The sequence below is a fragment of the Artemia sp. Qi Xiang Cuo genome, chromosome 9 (genome assembly GCF_049724085.1).
Source record: "Artemia sp. Qi Xiang Cuo chromosome 9, ASM4972408v1, whole genome shotgun sequence".
NCBI classification, from domain to species: Eukaryota; Metazoa; Arthropoda; class Branchiopoda; order Anostraca; family Artemiidae; genus Artemia; species Artemia sp. Qi Xiang Cuo.
In genome coordinates this window covers 34,148,080-34,173,586 of record NC_142802.1, presented here as the reverse complement: position 1 = coordinate 34,173,586, position 25,507 = coordinate 34,148,080, and the positions used below count along the sequence as shown (strand labels likewise).

The 25,507-nt window shown below is 37.0% G+C and overlaps 1 protein-coding gene across 2 annotated transcripts in view; it reads left to right on the top strand.

The window, feature by feature from the left end:
• The window catches only part of nAChRalpha2 (nicotinic acetylcholine receptor alpha2), a 193,641-nt gene that overhangs the window by 73,813 nt on the left and 94,321 nt on the right, over window positions 1-25,507 (top strand). Inside the window, exon 4 of one of the 2 annotated variants that reach the window (XM_089094484.1) lies at window positions 19,633-19,813. The exons of the other annotated variant lie outside the window; for it this stretch is intronic. Coding sequence (XP_088950610.1) covers window positions 19,633-19,813 — 181 coding nt within the window. The remainder of the gene's footprint in view (window positions 1-19,632; window positions 19,814-25,507) is intronic. 2 annotated transcript variants of the gene reach the window in all.

The following is a 25,507-nucleotide window of genomic DNA, read 5'->3' as shown; positions in this document are numbered from 1 at the left end:
AATCCAAGGCTTGCTCATAATCTATAAAACTGAGGACCAAAGGCGTGTGACAACTCAGGCATTTCTCAATTGTTAACTTGAGAGTGGAAATTTGGCCAACACATCCTCTACATTTCTAAAACCCATTGCTCTTCTCTTAAAACTTTGTCTATAGCATCTCTCAGTCTAAAATTACTAAGTAATTTGCAACCTACAGAGACCTGACTAATGCCTCGATAGTCACCACGCTCACTCTTAACACCTATCTTATAAAGTGGTTATATTAAAGTTTTCCTAAAATCGTTAAGTACTTCCCCTTTCTCAAAAACCATATTCATAATCTTCACTAACATATTTCTAACCTCAGAGCCACCATATTTAAGAAACTTATTTACCACACTATCAGCACCTGGAGCCTTATTTTTTTTTTAGTCCTTTTAGCACTGCTTCTAATTCCTCCTCATAAAACAAATCTTTCTTCACATCCAAGGTATCACAAACTTTTTTCTTTTCCTCTATATCTTTTCCTGCAACTCTATCTCGGTTTAACAAATTCTCAAAATTTTCTGCGAATCTCTCTTTAACTCTTTCCTTATCATTAACTATGACCCCGTTCTTATCTTTAACTGGAACAAGTCTAGATTGACCACTCCGTCTTAATTTATTAACATGCCAGTACAATATTTTACTATTATGCCATCTAGCTGCATCTTCCAGATCCCCGGCAATTTTTCCATGGCATCCACTTCATACCTCCTTAGTTCATATTTTAATGCTTTCTCCACTTTCTTTATATTCCTTTTGTTTTCACATGATCTATCACTCAGAAAATTCTTGTACAAGCCCCTTTCCCTCTATTAGACATAAGGCTTTTTCAGTAACACAGCGTAAACGTGAGTGAGTGGCGCATAATGCACAAGTACCAAAACTCCTTCCCCCAACAGAAATTAAACAAATTAAACTCAAATGAAATTCACAGATTTGGAAAGCCTTATTTTCCCCGAGGGGTGGGGGATGTATTTTCCGGGGGGGGGGGGGGGATTCCCGCGGGGATATTTTCTACGGGGGGTTTTCCCGGGGGGTATTTTCTGTGGTTTTTTTCCCGCGGGGGTATTTTCCGGAGGGGTATTTCCCGCAGGGTATGGTATTTTAAAGGGGGAGGGGGGTAAATGCCGGCCACCATGAAAGCAAATGATACGCATTGATCCCAGAGCAAGGACCTTTAATTGCGCAAATAATATATTTCAAAACACAGGCTTCATAGAAAATTTTTTATAGAAAGGCCAATTAGCAGAGAGGCATCCATCAAAATTTTCTTTCTTATGAGCCCAATCTTTAGAAATATATAAAATTTAATTGTAAAATTCTCTACTCTTCACCAATTATAAGAACTGCTTCAGCAAACAAAACAGATCAGTATTTTTTTTTTTATTTCAAGGCCCAACTTTTAATAGCTGGAAGAAAATGTAACATAGCCAAATAGAACATGATCGAAGTAGTAGAATCTTTATGCGTCAAACCTTTTAAGTCACGGATCGACTGTTTCTTTGCATGTCGCAAGATCATTAGGATTCTAAGAAGTTATTTCATTACTAGGGAGAAGCTATTGATTTAACAACGGAAACGATACGCTTGTTACTGCTGAGAAGCTGGAAACTAATGAAGCAAAATACAGCTACTGGCCATGATATCACCTCGTAAATAGATTTATAATTGGGCAATGGTCAGGGGTGCATTCAAAAACATTTCCAAGGGTGAAAGGCTATTCCTGCATATATTTTCTTCAGACAAAGAGGGTAAAATTAAAAAAAAAGGTGTCTCGAAAAAAATTGCATTATTTATGTTGCAAAATTGTACACTTTTGTGCACTTTAGGTCCTTTCCAGGGTACATGTGGTTGTAGTAAGCTGTGACACATACTCTGCACGAATTTTTCCTTTGTTACAATATCCATGTCTTACTTAAAAGTTACAAATCAAACACTTCGTATGGTAAAGAACTGTAAGTAAGGAGCAACCCGGCTCAATAGTAACCGAACCTCTAAAAAATGGAATTTTGATACCACAAGATACATCAAAAGAATTAAATTATTATGCTAATTTCAAATAGATAAGTTTCATAAAGTTTAGTCTTACCCATCAAAAGTTTACGCGCCTGAGAAAATCTGCCTTATTTTCGGAAAAAGGGAGAAAACTCTCTAAACGTCATAGAACAATAATGAAAATCACACCATCAAATTCAGCGTATCAGAAAACCCTACTGTATAGGTATTAAGCTCCTATCTACAAAAATGTGGAATTTAGTATTTTTCCCAGAAGAAAGATCAAGAATAATTTGAACTTTACTGAAAAAATATAAATGTTTTTACTTTTATAACTTTAATAAATCAAATAATATTAAGATTTTGATTACTAAATATCAGTATATGTATAAACACTGACAATGCAAATTCATTTGTATTTTTTTCAGTAAAGTACAAGATATGTTCTGGCCCTGGGAAGGCATAGGGGTTTTGAGCCCAACTTATGTTATTTTTTGCTCGTTTTGAGGTTGCTATTTGTATGCTGGAGAAAAATTTTCAGCAATTTTTAACAACATAAACCCTCTCTAAGGATCTGGACACAAATAGTAGTGTTTAATTTAGTTTCATACTTCCTCTAGTTGACCTGAAATGGAAAACTTGATACCATTCGCAAAAAAATTTGTTTACTTTCTTTGATAGCTTGGATTCACTTACGCTATTTTGATATGGTTAAATTTTAAGAGTAGAAGCAGCCCCGAAAGTTTGAACATAATACCCTCAGTCGTTCTTGGGATACTGCTGAGATGCCTTATAGGGAATTAGCATTAACACAGTGCATTTTGATTTTAATCTTATCGCAACATTTAGTTTTTAAACATAAAGTCAAATAGGGGTGGGCGTGGGAGGGGGATTAGTTTCCCTCCAATCAATTTCGACTATTAAAAAGGGCATCAGCCCTTTCTATTTTCAATCGAATGAGCCCCTTTTGAAGTTCCTACGACAACTGCTTCGATACAAAGTGCCCTGGTTTAAACAACAACAACAACAAAAAAATAATACATTATACCCACATCGATCTTTACTATAAAAATGTCAAGTATTCCAATCACTTTCGACTATTAAAAGGGGCACTAGGCCTTTCGATTTCCAGTCGAATGAGCCCTTTTTGAGTTTCTACGACAACACGTCCTGTTGACACCTTATATACCCCAAGGGCATAAATTACAACTCTTACCCCAAGGGCTGTGAGGGTGGTTGTCATCCTCTAAGACCTAATTTCCAGAACTTTCAACTACATTAAACAAAATGGCTATCTCAAAATTTTGATTGGATGTGTCTGGGAAAATGGTGGGCGTGAGAGGGGCGTTAGTCTTTCTCCTTTCACTTTCAACTATAAAAAAAAGGCACTAGCCCTTTCAATTTCCAATCAAATGAGCCCATTTGAAGTTTCTACGACAGCGCTTTACAATAAAAACTTTATATGCACCCAGGGGATAACTTACAACCCTCGCCCTGAGGGCTGGGGGGGTGTCATCCTCACAGACCTAGTTTCCAGACCTTTCTACTACGTTGAACAAAATGGTTATCTAAAAATTTTGATTGGATGTATTTGGGGAAATGGTGGGCGTGGAAGGGGTGTTAGTTGCCTTCCAAGCATTTTCGACTATTAAAAAGGGCACTAGCCATTTCATTTTCCAATTGAGTGAGCCCTTTTTGAAGTTTCTACGACGACGCTTTCAGTAAAAACCTTATATACCCCCAGGGCCTAACCTACAACCCTTGCCTTGAGGGCTGTGGGGGAGTGTCCTCCTCAAAAACATGATTTCTAACTGGAAATCCACAACACTGAACAATATGGCTATCTAAAAATTTTGACTGGATGTGTTTGGAGAAAGGTGGGCGAGAGAGGGGGGATAGTTGCCCACAAATCACTTTCGACTATTAAAAGGGCACTAGATCTTTGAATTTCCAATCGAATGAGCCCTTTTTCAAATTTCTACGACAAAGATTTCAATAGGAACTTATATGCCCCCAGGGCATAACTTATAACCCTTGCTCTGAAGACTGTAGGGGGAGTTTTCAGCTCAAAGGTATAATTTCCTGAACTTTAACTGCGTGGAACAAAATGACTATCTCAAAATTTTGATTGGATATGTTTGGGGAAATGGTGGGCGTGGAAGGGGTGTTAGTTGGCTTCCAATTACTTTTGACTATTAAAAAGGGCACAAGCTATTTCAATTTTTAATCGAATAAGCCCTTTTTGAAGTTTCTACGACAACGCGTTCTATAAAACTTTATATTCCCCCAGGGCATAACTTACAACCCTTGTCCTGAGGGATGTGAGGGGGTTGTCATCCTCAAAGACCTAATTTCCAGAACTTAAAACTACGTTGAACATAATGGCTATCTCAAAATTTTGATTGGATGTGTTTGGGGAAAAGGTGGGCGTGAGAGGGGTGTTAGCTACCGTCCAATCACTTTCAACTATTAAAAAGGGCAATAGCCCTTTGAATTTCCAATCGAATGATGCTTTTTTGAAGTTTCTACGACAACGCCTTCTATAAGAATTTTATATGCCCCCAGGGCATAAATTAAAACCCTTGCCCCGAGGGTTGTGGGGGAGTGTTCTCCTCAAAAAAATATTTTCTATCTGGAAATCAACTACGCTGAACAAAATGGCTATCTAAAACTGTTGATTGGATGTGTTTGGGGAAATGATGGGCGTGGGGGGGGGGGCTAGCTGCCCTCCAATCATTTTTGACTATTAAAAAGGGCACTAGCCCTTTAAATTTCCAATCGAATGAGGCTTTTTTCAAGTTTCTACGACAACACCTTCTATAAAAACCTTATATGCCCCCAGGGCACAACTTAAAACCCTTGCCCCGAGGGTTGTGGGGGACTGTTCTCCTCAAAAATATATTTTCTATCTGGAAATCAACTAAGCTGAACAAAATGGCTATCTAAAACTTTTGATTGGATGTGTTTGGGGAAATACCAACAAAGTGAAAAATCTCAAAAAAAAAAAAACAAACAAACGAGACTGTGGCCAGTGGAGAGAAAAGAAAAGACAAATGCAAAACAACGCGGATATTTCGCCTATATCCAAACAAGGCGTCTTCAGCACGAAAGAAACACAAGAAGAACAGGATAAAAAAAATAAAACTAGAAACCAAAAAAACCACCACAAAAAAAAAATGTACAATTGGCGCAAACTGATCCACGTAGGGAAAAGATGCTATTATAGAGTTACTTCAGTGAAGACACCAGAGTAACTGAGGAAAAATAAAAAAAACTGTAAATTACTTTAATTATTCTGTTGCGAAATAATCCTTTTGTTGGCTATTACTGAAGCAAATCGTTTTGGTCTAGCAGGTAAAATAGTCCCCTGGTGATTATTTCGGTTCTTAACTCCCTTATTGAGTATTGATTCACTCTTAAGAAGGTTATCATAAATTCGGGCAATATTTGAATTACCTGTGTCTCTATTTATCAGAATGTTAAAAAACATATGTTTTTTAATTCTTATGGCTTCCCTTACCCACTGAGTGTGACCTTTATCCTTTGAAATAGCTAAGGCTTCATCAAATTTTACAAAATGATCTGGTTGAAACCAAATATGCTCTGCTAAAGCTGAAATAAAAGTTTCTGGAGGCTTGCTTAATTGTAGGGTTTTTTCTATTGAATTTCGGTGTTCAATAAACCTTTCAACAAATTGTTGGTGATTCCTACCAATATAGAACTTCCCGCAAGAACACGGGATTTTATACACCCCACTTACTAAATTTCCCCGGGTTAAATCCTTACAAAAAATAAAGACACAACCCATTGGCCTCAACGATTGGAAACATGTATCAATACCAAATTTACGTAAAACCCGTGGAAGTTTTTCACCCAAACCAGGTACATATGGTAATGGAATGAAACTTTTTGATGCATCTAAATCTAAAGACTGAGACACCCCAATAACCTTACTATCATGTTTAACCCGTCTATTCTCAATTATTTTGTCAATGAACTTAATTGGGTAACTATTACAAAACAAAATATCCCTCAAGTATAACAATTCCAAACCCGGAAATTCCTGGGAACAAATTCTAAAGGCTCTATCCACTAGTGAAATTACAACCCCCCGTTTCACTGACTTACGGTGGCAAGAATGAAAATTTAAATACCTATCATTGTGCGTTGGTTTTCTGTAAATCGAGAAAAGTAAATGGAGATCCCTTTTAATTAATAAAATATCCAGAAAAGGTAATTTATTATTATCCTCAAACTGAACTGTAAATTTAATATTATTATCAAAACTATTTAAATGCTTACAAAATAGGTCTAAGGAGTCCGATCCATGTTTCCAAACGCACACCACATCATCCATGAACCTACCCCAGAAGCAAGGGGAGATTCTAAAACTGTGTATAGCGGAGGTTTCAATGGCATCTATGAAAAGATTTGCCGATAAAGGAGAAAGAGAAGCCCCCATAGGTAACCCAAAAATTTGTCTATAAAACTCCCCTCTAAAACCAAAATAAAAAGAAAATTCATTTACTAGGATAATTAGTCTCATAATGACTGTTTTTCTAATTTACTTCTTAAAATGTCCTCGCACCTTTTTAAATCACAATTTGAATACATGGACACAACATCGAAACTGAAAAGAATTGAACTATCCTCCAACGTGAAATTTCGCAATTTATTAGTAAGATCAGTCTAATTTTTTAAATATGATTTTTGTGTTCCCAAAAAAGGACGCAATGCTACCGACAACCATTTTCCTAATTTTGAAACAGGTGACGGAAAAGTTGACACAATGGGGTGGAGGGGGGCTCCAGTCTTATGAATCTTAGGTAGACCATAGATCTTGGGTGCCGAAAAACCCCATCTTGGGCGCCGAACCATCCAATTTTGATTGGATGTGTTTGGGGAAAAGGTGGGTGTGAGAGGGGTGTTAGCTACCGTCCAATCACTTTCAACTATTAAAAAGAGCACTAGACCTTTGAATTTCCCATCGAATCAGCCTTTTTTGAAGTTTTTTTTACAGCGCCTTCTATAAAAACTTTATATGCCCCCAGGGCATAACTTAAAACCCTTGCCCCGAGGGTTGTGGGGGAGTGTCCTCCTCATAAAGATATTTTCTATCTGTAAATCAACTACGCTGAACAAAATGGCTATCTCAAAATTTTGATTGGATGTGGTCGGGGAAATGGTAAGCGTAAGAAGGGGGTTAGTTGCACTTCAATCACTTTCGACTATTAAAAGGGCACTAGCCCTTTCAATTTTCAATTGAATGAGCCCTTTTGGATGTTTTTACAACATCGCTTTCAATAAAAGCCTTACATGCTCCCAGGACATAACTTAAAGCCCTTGCCCTAGGGGTTGTGGGGGGATGGGTTGTCATCCTTAAAGACCTAATTTCCAAAACTTTCAACTGCGTTGAACAAAATGGCTATCTAAAAATTTTGATTGGATGTGTTTGGGGAAAAGTTTGGGTGAGAGAGGGGGGCTAATTGCCCTCAAATCACTTTTGACTATTATAAGGGCATTAGCCCTTTGAATTTCCAATCGAATAAGCCCTTTTTCACGTTTCTATGACAAAGATGTCAATTAAAAACTTATGTGCCCACAGGGCATAAATTATAACCCTTGTTCTGAAGACTCTAGGGGGATTGTCCTGCTCAAAGGTATAATTTCCTGAGCTTTAACTGCGGATAACAAAATGGCTATCTAAAAAATTTGGCGTGGAAAGGGTGTTAGTTAGCTTCCAATTAATTTTGACTATTAAAAAGGGCACCAGCCATTTCAATTTCTAATCGAATGAGCCCTTTTTGAAGTTTCTACGACAACGTGTTCTATAAAACTTTATATGCCCCCAGGACACAACTTACAACCCTTGTCCTGAGTGCTGTGAGGGGATTGTCATCTTCAAAGACCAAATTTATAAAACTTAAAACTACGTTGAACAAAATGGCTATCTCAAAATTCTGATTGGATGTGTTTGGGGAAAAGGTGGGCGTGAAAGGGATGTTAGCTACCGTCCAATCACTTTCAACTATTAAAAAGGGCACTAGCCCTTTGAATTTCCAATCTAATGTGGCCTTTTTTGAAGTTTTTACGACAGCGCCTTCTATACAAACCTTTTATGCCCTCAGGGGCATAACTTAAAATCCGTGGTCTGAGGACTGTGCGGGAGTGTCCTCCTTAAAAACATTTTTTTTGTCTGGAAATCAAATACGATGAACAAAATTGCTATCTCAAAAGTTTTATTGGATGTGTGTTGGGGAATGATGGGCGTGAGGGGGAGGGGCTAGTTGCCCTACAATCATTTACACTATTAAAAAGGGCACTAGCCCTTTGAATTTCCAATCGAATGAGTATTTTTTGAAGTTTCTACGACAACGCCTTCTATAAAAACCTTATATGGCCGCACGGTATAAATTAAAACCCTTGCCCTGAGGGTTGTGGGGGAGTGTCCTCCTCAAAAACATATTTTCTATCTGGAAATCCACTACGCTGAACAAAATGGCTATCTCAAAATTTTGACTGGATGTGTTTGGGGGAATAATGGGCGCGGGGGGCCTAGTTGCCATACAATCATTTCGACTATTAAAAAGGGCACTAGCCCTTTGAATTTCAAATCGAATGAGCCTTTTTTGAAGTTTGTACAATGACGCCTTCTATAAAAACCTTATATGCCCCCAGGGCATAACTTAAAACCTTTGCCCTGAGCGTTGTTGGGGAGTGTCCTCCTCAAAAACATATTTTCTATCTGAAAATCAACTATGCTGAACAAAATGGCTATCTCAAAATTTCGATAGGATGTGTTTGGGGGAATGATGGGCGTAGGGGGGGGGGGGCTAGTTGCCCTCAAATCACTTTCGACTATTAAAAAGGACACAAGCCCTTTGAATTCCCATTCGAATGAGCCTTATTTGAAGTTTCTACGACAACGCCTTCTATAAAAACCTTATAAGCCCCCAGGGCATAACTTAAAACCCTTATTCGAGGGTTGTGGGGGAGTGTCCTCCTCATAAAGATATTTCCTATTTGGAAATCAAATATGCTGAACAAAATGGCTAACTCAAAATTTTGATTGGAATAATGGGCGTGGTGGGGCTAGTTGCCCTCGAATCACTTTCGACTATTAAAAAGGGCATTAGCCACTCCAATTTCCAATCGAATGAGGCTTTTTTGAAGTTTCTACGACAACGCCTTCTATAAAAACCTTATATGCCCCCAGGGCATAACTTAAAACCCTTACCCCAAGGGTTGTGGGGGAGTGTCCTCCTCATAAAGATATTTTCTATCTGTAAATCAACTACACTGAACAAAATGGGTATCTCAAAAGTTTGATTGGATGTGGTCGGGGAAATGGTGGGCGTAAGAGGGGGGTTAGTTGCCCTTCAATCACTTTCGACTATTAAAAGGGCACTAGCCCTTTCAATTTTCAGTTGAATGAGCCCTTTTGGATGTTTTAACAACATCGCTTTCAATAAAAACCTTACATGCTCCCATGACATAACTTAAATCCCTTGCCCTGAGGGTTGGGGGGGGTGGGTTGTCATCCTTTAAGACCTAATTTCCAAAACTTTCAAATACGTTGCATAAAATAGCTATCTAAAAATTTTGATTGGATGTGTTTGGGGAAAAGGTTGGCGTGAAAGGTTGTTCTTTTGCCCTCAAAGAAATTTCGACTATTACAAAGGGCATTAGCCCTTTGAATTTCCAATCGAATGAGCCCTTTTCAAGTTTCTACGACAAACATTTCAACAAAAACCTCAAATGCCCCAAGGGCATAATTTATAACCCTTGCCCTGAAGACTGTGGGGGGAGTGTCCTGCTTAACGATATTATTTTCAGAACTTCAGACTACGTGGAACAAAATGGCTGTCTAAAAATTTTGATTTGATGTGTTTCGGGAAATGGTGGGGGTGGATGGGGTGTTAGTTGCCTTCCAATCACTTTTGAGTATTAAAAAGGGCGCTAGCCAATTCAATTTCCAATCGAGTGAGCCCTTTTTGAAGTTTCTACGACGACGCGTTCAGTAAAAACCTTATATGCCCAAAGGGTATAACTTACAACCCTTGCCCTGAGGGCTGTGGGGGAGTGTCCTCCTCAAAAATATAATTTCTATTTGAAAATCCACAACAATGAACAAAGTTGCTATCTAAAAATTTTATTGGATGTTTTTGGGGGAAAGGTGGGTGAGAGAGGGGGCTAGCTGCCCTCAAATCACTTTCGACTATTATAAGGGCACTAGATCTTTGAATTTCAAATTGAATGAGCCCTTTTTCAAGTTTCTACGACAAAAATTTCAATAAAAACTGATGTGCCCCCAGGGTATAAATTATAACCCTTGTCCTGAAGACTGTGGGGGGAGTGTCCTGCTCAAAGGTATAATTTCCTGAACTTTAACTGCGTATAACAAAATGGCTATCTAAAAATTTTGAGTGGATGTGTTTTGGGAAATGGTTGGCATGGAAAGGGTGTTAGTTAGCTTCCAATTACTTTCGACTATTAAAAAGGGCACCAGCCAGTTCAATTTCTAATCGAATGAGCCCTTTTTGAAGTTTCTACGACAACGTGTTCTATGAAACTTTATATGCCCCCAGGACACAACTTACAACCCTTGTCCTGAGTGCTGTGAGGGGGTTGTCATCCTCAAAGACCAAATTTCTAAAACTTAAAACTACGTTGAACAAAATGGCTATCTCCAAATTCTGATTGGATGTGTTTGGGGAAAAGGTGGGCGTGAAAGGGATGTTAGCTACCGTCCAATCACTTTCAACTATTAAAAAGGGCACTAGCCCTTTGAATTTCCAATCTAATGTGGCTTTTTTTGAAGTTTCTACAACAACGCCTTCTATAAAAACCTTATATGCCCCCAGGGCATAACTCAAAATCCTTGCCCCGAGGGGTGTGGGGGAGTGTCCTCCTCAAAAATATATTTTTATCTGGAAATCAACTACGCTGAACAAAATTACTATCTCAAAATTTTGATTGGATGTGTTTGGGGGAATGATGGACGTGAGAGGGGGGGCTAGTTGTCCTAAAATCATTTCGAGTATTAAAAAGGGCACTAGCCCTTTGAATTTCCAATCGAATGAGCCTTTTTTGAAGCTTCTACGACAGCGCCTTCTATGAAAACCTTATAAGCCCCCAGGGCATAACTTAAAACCCTTGCCCCGAGGATTGTGGGGGAGTGTCCTCCAAAATTTAAAAATTTCGATTGGATGTGTTTGGGGGAAAGGTGGGTGAGAGAGGGGGGCTATTTGCCCTCCAATCACTTTCGACTATTAAAAAGGGCACTAGCATTTTGAATTCCCAATCGAATGAGCCTTTTTTGAAGTTTCTACGACAACACCTTCTATAAAAACTTTATATGCCCCCAGAGCATAACTTAAAACTCTTGCCCCGAGGGTTTTGGGGGAGTGTCCTCCTCATAAAGATATTTTCTATTTGGAAATCAACTACGCTGATCAAAATGGCTAACTCAAAATTTTGATTGGAATAATGGGCGTGGGGGGGCTAGTTGCCCTCCAATCACTTTCGACTATGAAAAAGGGTACTAGCCACTCCAATTTCCAATCGAATGAGGCTTTTTTGAAGTTTCTACGACAACGTTTTCTATGAAAACCTTATATGCCCCAAGAGCATAACTTAAAACCCTTACCCCGAGGGTTTTGGGGGAGTGTCCTCCTCATAAAGATATTTTCTATTTGGAAATCAACTACGCTGAACAAAATTGCTATCTCAAAATTTTGACTGGATGTGGTCGGGGAAATGGTGGGCGTAAGAGGGGGCTAGTTGCCCTACAATCATTTCGACTATTAAAAAGGGCACTAGCCCTTTGAATTTCAAATCGAATGAGCCTTTTTTGAAGTTTCTACGACGGCGCCTTCTATAAAAACCTTATATGCCCCCAGGGCATAACTTATAACCCTTGCCCTGAGGGTTGTGGGGGAGTGTCCTCCTCATAAAGATATTTTCTATTTGGAAATCAACTACGCTGAAGAAAAATGGCTAACTCAAAATTTTGATTGGAATAATGGGCTTGGAGGGGGGGGGCTAGTTGCCCTCCAATCATTTTCGACTATTAAAAAGGGCACTATCCACTCCAATTTCCAATCAAATGAGGCTTTTTTGAAGTTTCTACGACAACGCCTTCTATAAAAACCTTATATGTCCCCAGGGCATAACTTGAAACCCTTGCCCCGAGGGTCGTTGGGGAGTGTCCTCCTCATAAAGATATTTTCTATCTGTAAATCAACTACGCTGAACAAAACGGCTATCTCAAAATTTTGATTGGATGTGGTCGGGGAAATGGTGGGCGTAAGGGGGGGGGGTTAGTTGCCCTTCAATCACTTTCGACTATTAAAAGGGCACTAGCCCTTTCAATTTTCAATTGAATGAGCCCTTTTGGATGTTTTAACAACATCGCTTTCAATAAAAGCCTTACATGCTCCCAGGACATAACTTAAAGCCCTTGCCCTAGGGGTTGTGGGGGGATGGGTTGTCATCCTTAAAGACCTAATTTCCAAAACTTTCAACTGCGTTGAACAAAATGGCTATCTAAAAATTTTGATTGGATGTGTTTGGGGAAAAGTTTGGCGTGAAAGGTTTTTTTTTGCCCTCAAATCAATTTCGATTATTAAAAAGGGCATTAGCCCTTTGAATTTCCAATCGAATGTGCTCTTTTCAAGTTTCTACGACATACATTTCAACAAAAACCTTATATGCCCCCAGGGTATAACATACATCCCTTGCCCTGAAGACTGTGGGGGGAGTGTCCTGCTCAAAGGTAAAATTTTCTGAACTTTAAACTTCGTGGAACAATATGGCTATCTAAAAATTTTGATTGGATATGTTTGGGGAAATGGTGGGCGTGGAAGGGATGTTCGTTGCCTTCCAATCACTTTCGACTATTAAAAAGGGCACTAGCCATTTCAATTTCCAATCGAGTGAGCCCTTTTTGAAGTTTCTACGACGACGTGTTCAGTAAAAACCTTATATGCCCAAAGGGTATAACTTACAACCCTTGCCCTGAGGGCTGTGGGGGAGTGTCCTCCTCAAAAATATAATTTCTATCTGGAAATCCACAACAATGAATAAAATTGCTATTTAAAAATTTTGATTGGATGTGTTTGGGGAGAAGGTGAGCGAGAGAGGGGGGCTAGTTGCCCTCAAATCACTTTCGACTATTATAAGGGCACTAAACCTTTGAATTTTCAATCGAATGAGCCCTTTTTCAAGTTTCTACGACAAAGATTTTAATAAAAACTTATATGTCCCCCAGGGCATAACTTATAACCCTTGGTCTGAAGACTTTAGGGGGAGTGTCCTGCTCAAAGGTATAATTTCCTGAACTTTAGCTGCGTATAAAAAAATGGCTATCTCAAAATTTTAAGTGGATGTGTTTGGGGAAATGGTGGGCGTGGGAGGGGTGTTAGTTGGCTTCCAATTACTTTCGACTATTAAAAAGGGCACCAGCCATTTCAATTTCTAATCGAATGTGCCCTTTTTGAAGTTTCTACGACAACTTGTTCTATAAAACCTTATATGCCCCCAGGACACAACTTACAACCCTTGTCCTGAGTGCTGTGAGGGGGTCGTCATCCTCAAATACCAAATTTCTAAAACTTAAAACTACGTTGAACAAAATGGCTATCTCAAAATTTTGATTGGATATGTTTGGGGAAAAGGTTGGCGTGAGAGGGATGTTAGCTACCGTCCAATCACTTTTAACTATTAAAAAGGGCACTAGCCCTTTGAATTTCCAATCTAATGTGGCTTTTTTTTAAGTTTCTTCGACAACGCCTTCTATAAAAACCGTATATGCCCCCATGGCATAACTCAAAACCCTTGCCCCGAGGGTTATGGGGGAGTGTCTTCCTCAAAAACATATTTTTTATCTGGAAATCAACTACGCTGAACAAAATGGCTATCTCAAAATTTTGTTTGGATGTGTTTGGGGGCTTTTTGGCGTGGGGGGGGGGATAGTTGCCCTACAATCATTTCGAATATTAAAAAGGGCACTAGCCCTTTGAATTTCCAATCGAATGAGTATTTTTTGAAGTTTCTACGACAACGCCTTCTATAAAAACCTTATATGCCCCCCAGGGCATAACTTAAATCCCCTGCTCCGAGGGTTGTAGGGGAGTGTCCTCCTCAAAAACATATTTTCTATTTGGAAATCAACTACGTTTAACAAAATGGCTATCTCCAAATTTTGATTGGATGTGTTTGGGGGAATGATGGGCGTGGGGGGGGGGCTAGTTGCCCTACAATCATTTTGACTATTAATAAGGGCACTAGCCCTTCGAATTTCCAATCGAGTGGGCCTTTTTTGAAGTTTCTACGACAACACCTTCTATAAAAACCTTATATGCCCCCAGGGCATAACTTAAAACCCTTGCCCTGAGGGTTGTGCGGGAGTTTCCTCCTCAAAAAAATATTTTCTATCTGAAAATCAACTATGCTGAACAAAATGGCTATCTCAAAATTTCGATAGGATGTGTTTGGGGGAATGATGCACGTGGGGGAAGGGGGGGGGGGCTATTTGCCCTCCAATCACTTTCGACTATTAAAAAGGGCACTAGCCCTTTGAATTCCCAATCGAATGAGCCTTTTTTGAAGTGTCTACGACAACGCCTTCTATGAAAACCTTATATGTCCCCCAGGGCATAACTTAAATCCCCTGCTCCGAGGGTTGTAGGGGAGTGTCCTCCTCAAAAACATATTTTCTATCTGGAAATCTACTACGCTGAAAAAAATGGCTACCTCAAAATTTTGATTGGATGTGTGTGGGGGAACGATGGGCGTGGGGGGGGGCTAGTTGCCCTCAAATCACTTTCGACTATTAAAAAGGGCACTAGCCCTTTGAATTTCCACTCGAGGGAGTCTTTTTTGAAGTTTTTACGACAACGCCTTCTATGAAAACCTTATATGCCCCCAGGGCATAACTTAAAACCCTTGCCCCGAGGGTTGTGGGGGAGTGTCCTCCTCATAAAGATATTTTCTATGTGGAAATCAACTACGGTGAACAAAATGGCTAACTAAAATTTTTATTTGTATAATGGGCGTGGGGGGGCTAGTTGCCCTCCAATCACTTTCGACTATTAAAAAGGGCACTAGCCACTCCAATTTCCAATCGAATGAGCCTTTTTGAAGTTTCTACGACAACTCCTTCGATACGAAGTGCTTTGGTAGGGAGAAGAAAAAATAAATAATACATTTGTGCCCACATCGTTCTTTACTTAGGTAGCGCTATCGCGCTGCCTATGATACTGGTGTAGTTTGCTGGTAAATTCTGTAAGTCTTGACCCAATATTCGGAAGACAATAAACAGATATGATATTCCGATTCCTATGCCATGGAGGCAAATACAATAGAAAGCGGGAGAACTTGAAACAATATGAATGAACTTATCTGATATCTTTTTGGTGAAAAATAGGGGGACTTCCAGACAGAAACAAAACCGAGTGATCTTTAAAAACCGAATATAATTTAGCAAGAGACTTTCAATTGCATCTACCTCGATTTGCAATTATTTTAGAGTAACTTAACTGAATTTTCTCCTTGCAATCATTGACGACGAGCGTTCGGAAAAATTTTAGTGTTTTACTAACGTTGATACCCATCCACCAGAAAGAAGGAACCGACGGGACAGAAAAAGATCCGCAAACTAGAGGGGTTAATGTTTACATATAGTTTTGGTTATTGGGAAGTATACAGACGTTTTCAGGAGGGATTTTTTCTGGAAGTGGGGGTGGGTTGGTCGGGGATTACGCGGGAGGATCTTTCCACGAAGGAAGTTTTCATGGGAGAAGGAACATTACTATGAACCGGGTGACAAATTTCCCAGCATTATTTTTTAAAAACGATCAGAAATTAAATAAAAAAAAACAAGTTTTCAACTGAAAGACTTTTCAACTGAAAACTTTTCAACATCAAAACTTAAAACGAAAAAAAAAACTATTACGTATATGATTGGGTTCACCCCCTAGTCAATACCTCGCTCTTTACGCTAAAGTTATCTTAGTAATTTCATAAGAGCTATTTATTGTAATTAACGGCCTTTGTGTCAAAAGGTCATACTTAAAGAATTTGAAAAATTTGGAAAACCGATAAAAATGTTTCAGTCACTTTTGAGTCCATTTTTCGGCTTTAACAGTTTTTTTTTGTAAGTTTGTGTAGCTACAGTTTGAGCATTTACATACACGAGTTTAGAGCCAATAAAACAACCCTTTGGTCTTTATTTGTTTTTTTTGGGGGGGGGGGGAAGGGTGACATAGCTCTAATCTATTTCTTGTGCATTAGGGTTTTCTTGGCGCTGCAACTTACGGATTTGAGTTTCCGGCCCTTCGAAAAAAAAATTTCTGGACTAATTAATGTGTATTTTTTTTTAGTTAATTTTGAGCATTGAAGTTTTCGTGCCAAAAAACTTACGAATACAAATTCCAAGCCGATCAGAAAATAGTTTCTTATCCCTTTTTGAGCCCCTTTTTAGGGGGGGGGGCGTACGGGTGTACGTTCCAAATAAAGAAAAAAAAGTTTCGAGCATTTTTCAGACCCCCTAACATGCACCCTCTTACAGCAATGTGGGGTCCCCTTGACCAAAGGAAAGATTTCTAACAGCTTTAACCAGTCGAGACTGAAGAGATCAAACATCTTCATCTTTCTCTTCTACAGAACCTATCAGTGGGACTTAAAATAGTGAATTTGCGTAATTTAGCGACCTTGTACTAAGGAAAGAGTAGGTTTTGCCATCCCTAGAGACATATTTATTTGACATTTCGGATTTTTATGTCTTAGAAAAATAGCTGTCAAGGAATTCTGATTCACTGCCATTTGGGGTTAGGGTGTATGTGAATTCAAAAAGGCATATGAAGAGGTCTTGCTGCCCTCCAGCCCGTTTTGGCTTTCAAATTTCATAAGAAAAGACTTGATATTTTTTTACTAATACATGGGAGACCCTTCAAAATAAGTAAACGCTGGTATATTGACTACGAAAAAATGAAAAGTGTAATATGTAGCGCAAGCATACAAATGTGGATAAGCAGTAGTAGCAGGATAAGCAGGATAAGCGTAGCCTTTGATGCCCTCCAGCCCGTTTTGGCTTTCAAATATCATAAGAAAAGACTTGATATTTTTTTACTAATACATGGGAGACCCTTCAAAATAAGTAAACGCTGGTATATTGACTACGAAAAAATGAAAAGTGTAATATGTAGCGCAAGCATACAAATGTGGATAAGCAGTAGTAACTCCCTAGAAGCTTAATTAAAAACAAACATATTTGCTCCTTGTTATTGCAGGTATCAAAAAGAGATTATGTGATTAATCTATTTTGTCTCCTGGCAATAGAACCCTAGATTAAATTTTACTGATAGCCGCCGTTACCTAGGTTTGTGCTCCCATGACTGCTATAATCTTGTGACAAATTTACTAGTCTATTCTAATACTTAAGAAAAGAAATGGCAGATCAACAAGTTTTTACAATTGCTTCGAAATTTAAGAAAAAAAATCTAAATTTATAGAAACCAGCCAAATATACGAATTTAGAAGTTCTTTGCTAGCAAATGCCTGCTTTTCAGGTTGGGAAGACCTTACTTGCAGTTCAGGCTTTCCATCCTCGAAAAATTGGGTTTTTGCTTTGCTGTGGCCATGGTTCAAGATTGAAGTTCTGTTTATTGATTTGCCTTCATATTACGAAGTAATCCCATTAATGCGGGATAGTAGCAGTAATCACAAGCTACAATCCCATTATGCGGGCCTCTCTAAAAAGTCAAGTTTGGTTAATGGTAATGAAATACAATAGGATGAGTATATAATGGTTTAGAAACCAATTTGGGCTATATATTTGCACATAAGGGGGGGGGTTAAAGCATTGTATATTATAAATACGCAACCTAACCTAGGTACCTCCCCCCCCCCCCCTAAACGAAAAAAACACAGTTTAATATAGTATACGCAATGAAAACCTTGCTATCATTGCCTGTTCTATAACAGTTAAGACGTCAAAAACGGGTTTTATCATTGCCTACTCTATAGTGATTAACCCGAGAGGCCCGCATAATAGGAGAGTACCGGTTTTTATTCCATTTTCACCAAAGGGCTAGTTAGTCATTTGTAATCGATGACTAAATAGTAAACTTAAACCGAAACTTTTTATTTTGCTTATTGGTTCTCTATTCATTTAAAAAGAATTAATTTAAAAGGAGCACAATTTTTTTTTGTTTTCATGTTAAAATTTTCGTTTCTTATTCTACTTCTTTTCGCGTGTTCTTTGTCGTAGCTTTTGTATCAAACTAACAACAAGGGGTATATTTAGAGGGGAGCTAACAGGTTTGACCCCATCCCCACCAAAATATTTCTTCGGCTCGTCAAAATTCCTATTTAGGTACCAAAGATACCGACTGAAAAATATAGGCCTACCGATTGAAAATGCTTTCTTTTCTCTTAAAAGTGTATGCCAATTAAAAAGGAACAGAAATTAATTTAAAAAATAGTTTAAATACCATTAACTCTTAATGAAAAAGTTTTAAAAACTTTAATGAACTTTATCGAACATTAAATCTTTCCTTATCACTAATTGTGGCCCCACTCTCGTCTTTTACTAGGACAAGTCAAAATTGACTATCCCTACTTAATTTTTTAACACGCCAATACAATATTTTAATATTATGTTATTTGGGTGCTTCTTCTAGATCCTTAGCAATTTTATAAATGGCCTAGGCTTCACAAATCCTTAATTCATATTAGTTATAAAAACTTTTTCCACAAAACAAAATTTTAAAGAAAAGTAAAGAGCTACATTAAACAATAGACGAGCAAAATTAAATTCACACGATTTTCCAAATGTAAAACTACCATAAATCACCGTCAGTAAATAAATGAAACTCAAAACGAATAGAAATTGCAATAAATAATCGAGTCAAGCTCAAAACGAGCAGAAACTAAGAGGTATAGCGCTGACACCCCCAGTGCTTTTCAATGGCCAGAACATAATTTGCACTTGAACTGGAAAGATTTAAGCGAGATGAGCAGAACATTTTTGAGAATTTGCTAAACCGTGATGCAGCTCCAGAAAACAATATAGAAAAGAATGAAGAAGTTTGAGACAGTTTAGAAGTGAAGGAAGACACTTAGATTTATAATTTGAGAAGTCTTTGAGTCTTCAGACCCCTTTAGTTTTCAGTTTTATAGATTGTGTGTAAGCGTTTGATTCAGAAACCTAAAGGCCTCCCTTGTGATGTCTTTCCGGAATAGCACCAGTAAAACGTTAGTATGTATGCTAGGAAGTAGATGAGGTGATATACCGCTTATATTAGGATAATTTCTGTTTCAGTATTAAAGTAAGTTTTGTCTTCCATTAAAAAAGGATTGGTGTTTTGGTTAAATTTAAATTTGGACATGCCGGCTGTATCCTACTAGACACGAGTTTCCGTAGACCACAGGGCCTTAGGTTAATTGTCTACTTTCCTAGTAGTACGAGCTCTGCTCGTAGCTTTGGTTTTTTATTTTCCAAGGATAGGCCTTGTTGCTTCGCTTACCACCCTCTCATTGTATTCAGAGTCTAACTCCCCTAAAACTCACCCAAATCAGTCCCTTGCAATAGAGTTTATTGAATTTTAGTGCGGACGGAGACTATATCATCACAACAATGACAAAGGCTTTGATAACGAACGACGGAATGGTGATTTGGAATCCACCAGCAATACTGAAGACTTATTGTCCAATAGATGTGACATTTTTTCCATTTGACACACAAACATGTTTTATGAAATTTGGATGCTGGAGTCATGATTCTCAGCAGGTAATCGTTTTTTTCTTTTGTTTCTTTATGCGTTGGTCAATCTGAGGCAGCTAATTATATTCCAATTTTAATTGCAGTCATGCCATTAATGTTTTTTAATTTTGAATTAAAGTTATCAAGTATTTTGCAGTAGGTTGCATAGGTTGCTTCAAGACATGGCTAAAGGTTCCTTCACATTGAAAACGTAAGACTTTACGTTACGTTTAGTCCTAAGGTTGTTACGTTTCATGTTACGGGTCTTACGTTTATGTTCCTTCACATCGAAAGTCTTCCCTTCACACTGCAACGTCAATTTTCAGCGCTACCCATGCCAAAAAGTGGTTTTCCTTGTTGTGTAAGGAAGGGACTGTGATTTCCTTTTTCTAGGTTTTTGACCATACTGACTCCAACAGTAGCCTATACTTTTCATTTTGATCTGATGCCATTTTAGAGGGGCTTCAGGCTTTTTTTTAACCTCTTGAAGAGAATACTGGCAAAGGGAAAGGACACTGCATGGCAGTTTCCAAATTTCTCTAAATCTGTTTATTTTTTTTCTTTAGTTTCAGTTTCATGCCAGGCATGTCTTCTTACACATTTTTAATAGCTTTATGTTAAAAAGCGTCTCTTTACATTGTTTTTCACCATATCCCATAGAATTAAGACATCTAATTATAGCTATTAAATTTTTTTTTCAAAGAAATCTAGAACCAGTTACTACATTTCAAAAAAAGCCATAGAAATGTCAAAAGTATTTTCTTATATCATGTTTTTACTCTGGTACTAGTGTTATTATTATTAATTATTCATATTGCTGGAATATTTTTTTTTTAGACCTACTAGACATTTTTTCATATAATTTAATGCTTACCTTAAAGAGAGAAAAAAAGCTTTATTAAGTTTGTCTATAAAACTAAAAATACACTGAATGGTTAAAGTATTTTTTAACTGCCTTCATGATCTCCATCTGCAACTCTAATTTTGAGTCATCCGGTTCTTTATTCAGATTAGATAACAGATTGTAGAAAGTACCACTCCAGATCATGCTGGTCATTGCTGTTTTTTTGTCAATTGCTTGCTGTTCCTGCAGGTCTGCTTGATCTCTAGATCCTGTCTTTTTTCTATAATGAGTTTTATTTTGGCTGGTTGATGCATATATTTATTGCCTACTATAAGCTTGGGAACTTTAGATATCTGTTTGATTGTTAATGAGAATTTCTTCACTAAGGGTAATAAAATCAGCATCATCATCATTCTCTTCAGCATAGTTATATTGTTGGCACCCCCTGCACATTCTGAATAAATGTCCACTGATATATTCTCATCTTGAACAGTGTTCCCTTTTGTCTTATGGTTCCTTTCAATTATTTGTTCAGAAAGTAAGTTCATTGTTTGTACAAACTTTTGGTCTTCTGGCTTTAAGCTTATACTAGCACCAGATCCGCTTGTAGATCTCCCTTTTTTCTTTAGGTAGACATAGTGGCCTCTCAGGTTCTCAAGCTCCCCCATCTTTTCATAAGCTCATTAACTAGAAAAAAACACAATGATTACTAAATTTTGCAATTTTTAAACTTTTAACATACTCATTTTATAGCCCAATTTTTATTGCAGCTTATTCATAAAATATATTGCGGAGATTTAGTTAATTTGTCTCCTCAATAGCACGAACTCCATAGCTAATTAATTCTATGGAGCAACAAAAAAAGAATTTTTGAACCACAGAAAGTCAAGGATCACTTAGAAAAGAAGTAAAATTTTCTGTGCCTTAAATCAAATTTATTGAAACAAGTACTTTGCCTACACCCAATTATACAACATTTGTTAGGGTACTAACCTAATTAATATCATTTCTTTACTACTATAATACCTCAATCTCAATGCATAAATACTCAATAGACTCTACTCTATTTCAATTTGCTTATCAAAGTTGAGTGTCACTTAAAACATGTTGGTGATGGGCCAAAATACCATGCATATTCAGTGTCCTGATTGGAACCTTTAAAATACAATACAATTTGTTGTGTTTGTATCAAATTTTAAGGTTTCTATGGGTCCAACTAAAGTTAGTCAAAATCAACTTTTACTTGAAGGCAATATCCACACACAGGTGTTTGGGGAAATGATGATATTGTATTTACTATTCTCTTTTTTTTCTTTATTTCAAAGTTCATGTTTTTCTATGACATTTTCCATGACATTTCTATGACATTTGACAAAGTTCTTAAAGATCACACATTACATAGATATAATGACCAAATATTATTTCCAACTATGTCATTCAAATCTTTTTACTAAATGGTTTAATCCTTTGTAATGTAATTCTTGGTAGTTGCTATATGTTTGGTAGTTGATATATCTATCTGTGTCAATAAATCCATACAAATATATTTCAACACCACAGGAAATATTGCTGTAGCCTACTGTGAATAAGCTGTCTGTTGTGAATTCCATAAATATAATTTTCACATTTTGGAAATGTAAATAAAGTGTTGGTGTAAAAAATAATTTAAAATATATAGCCTATTGCCTATGTTATAAACAAAAGTTTGCAGATCAATGATGCTTGTAATATTTTTGTACTTATTTCCAATCAAAACTTAGGTAATATTGTACAGTTTTATCATTTTGAGAAAAAACAAATAGCCTTAAATAGCCCATAGTGAACCCAATCATGGGGAATGGCAATACAATGCAAGGTAGCATTACAGATCAGCAGCTTTGTAGGAGAAAATGGCTTAATAAACTTAAAAATATACCATTAGATTCCTTGTTTTATGCTCTTTTCCTGCATCACATGTGTTTCTGACAGTGCACCTTATCTTCCCTAATGGTTCTGGATATATCCCTAAGATAGCCTATATAAAACTTCTACATTGCCAAAGAAATTAACTTAAAGTCTTTATTTTTTCTTAATGATCCTAAATCTTTTTCATTATAGAGGATGTTGAGAAACTAGATCAAACTATCCATTTAAATGTACCAAAGTAGGTTAGATCCTAATCTAAATTTATTCTTGCTTCAACCTCATAAAGAACATTTTAAATCCTGAGTTAAGTTACAAAAATAATGTCCTAAATATGATTTTAAATGATTAACTGCACCACAACAGGTTTTATTTTAACCTGAAATCCAAATAGAATTAAAAAAAACTAGCTATATTTATCAAAGTATAGCCTATCCTAGCCTAGGCCTACAAATCAAGACAGTCTATACTTACTACTTTCTTTCCTGCTGATGAAAAACTTGGCTCAGACTTTCCAAAGAATTTAGTTTAAATTGCTTGTCCTTGAAAACAGGGTACTTTGAGCTATATAACCTTTTCTAGCTTCTGCAAACTCAAATATTTTCTCATCTAAGTTCCATTGTGCTCAAACGTAAACGTAAGAAGTTGAAATATTTTGAACTTCTTCCGTCAGACCTCTAGCATTGCGTTTTGACTTACGGATACGTTAACGTAAGGTCTTACGGAGGGTTATGAGTCTTACGGAAGGCTTACGGAGTTCAGTGTGAAGGGGAGAACGGAAAGCCGAAATTCAATGTGAAGGAACCTTAATTGTAGACAGAGAAAAGCCAAGACAGATAGTCTAAGTATTTGAGAGCCAAATGTTTAAATGGCTGGGGCACGGGTAAATGGCAGGAGTATTCTCATTTATGTTCTAGCATTAATAATTAAAATAAAAAAACATCATATACCATGAACACGGAAGTAAATATTACTTTAAATGTCTAGTAACCTAATAGATACATTCAACTAAATAATGAGGAACAGGTAGACATACAAAAATATACCCAAGCAGCATTGGGTTTTAAAGTACAAATTAAATAAAAAAACAAGTTTTTCAAACTGAAAGTAAGGAGTGACATTAAAACTTAAAACGAACAGAAATTATTCCGTATATGAAAGGGGCTGTCCCCACCTCAAAGCCTCGCTCTTTACGCTAAAATGTTTTATTGTTTTAAAAAATAAAGCTGTGAGACAGAGTCAAACTTTAGCGTAAAGAGCGAGGCGTTGAGGAGGGGACAGCCCCTTTCATATACGGAATAATTTCTGTTCGTTTTAAGTTTTAATGTCGCTCCTTACTTTCAGTTTAAAAAACTTGTTTTTTTTTATTTAATTTCTGATCGTTTTTTATTGAATGCAGCTTTTATTTTGGCTAACCTTCATAGAATAAGTAAACAAAATTTGCATAAAAATTTTACTTTTCTTTTGCTAAATGGCTGTCTCTAAATTTGGTTCTGACGTAATTTACAAATTAACTTACGTAACGAACTTCTATATTCGTATATTTTTCTTCTGGCAAAAAATACAAAGTTGCAGATTTTTGCAGATATGAGCTTGAAACCTATGTAATAGGGTTTTTTGATACGCTGAATCTGACGGTGTGATTTTCATTAAAATTCTTTCACTTGTAGGGGATTTTTCCCCCTCTTTAAAAAATCAGGTAAATTTTCTCAGGCTCGTAGCCTTTGATGAGTAATACTAAACTTAATAAAATTTATATATTTAGAATCAGCATTATAAGCTCATTCTTTTGATGTATTATTGACATCAAAATTCCGTTTTTAAAAGTTTCGATTACTATTGAGCCGTATCGCTTGTTTTTTTTTATTGTTTTTTTTTGTTACGTATATGTTATTGTGTATATGAAGGGGTTCTCCCCTTAGTCAATACCCCGCTCTTTACGTTAAAAGTAAAAAAAATTTTAATTAACAAACCCCTGAATCACAAAGGCCTTTTAATTATAATAGATAGCTCTTTTTAAAGGACTAAAAAAAAAACTGCAGCGTAAAGAGCGAAGTATTGACTTGGGGGAGAACCCCCTCATATACGTAATAATTTCTGTTCATTTTAAGTTCTAATTAAAAATAATCGAAAACTTCTATATATATACTAATAATAATATTTTATTACTTGTCAAAATCAAACAAAAGAGACGTAGTACATAAAAAATACAAGAAAAAGATAAACAAGACAAATATACAAGACAAAAACAAAACACATAAAAATACAAGTTTTAGACACAATGTAAGACTCACTAGCAAGACAAGAATGGTTAAACGATAGAGAAAACGAAAACACACTGAGTTCTACTGGCGGAGGATTTAAAACCACAGATGGCTTTTAACATTATTATTGAACTTTGAGATCTGATTTAGGATGGCTGAAGTTGGGTCTGCTATATTATAATTCCTAATAAGAAAAGAATCTCGGGACCAAAGCGGGAGACGAAGTAGAAACAGGATACTTAAAGAAAACAGATCGAAGTTTATGTTTGTCACACTGGGGAAAAATTCTCCAAAAAGGACTCAAATACAAAAAATGGGGGAGTGCAATTGCCTTATAAAAGCCAGCTAAAACTTTTCTGTTGAACCTCAACTTGTTTGTAACAATTTCACTATATGCAAAACCAATTCGGTTTTTTAGATGGTCGATAAGCCATCGACGGGTTGTTTTTAGAATTTAACCGATACGAAGGCCAAGGTAAATAATGAACTGGACTGGCTTAACATTTGTATTTCCAAGAGCAATCGTAAAACCATCGGGGACTGATTTCCAATTAAAAAGCAGGATTTCCGACTTTTCTGCTTTAAACTCTAATCCGAGCTGCTGAAAATCATTCTGGAGGATGTTAAAGTTTTCCTCTATACCCGAAAAAGTGTGAATCGAATTAAATATATTATCCGCGTATGATATTAACGAAACATTGATAAATCGCA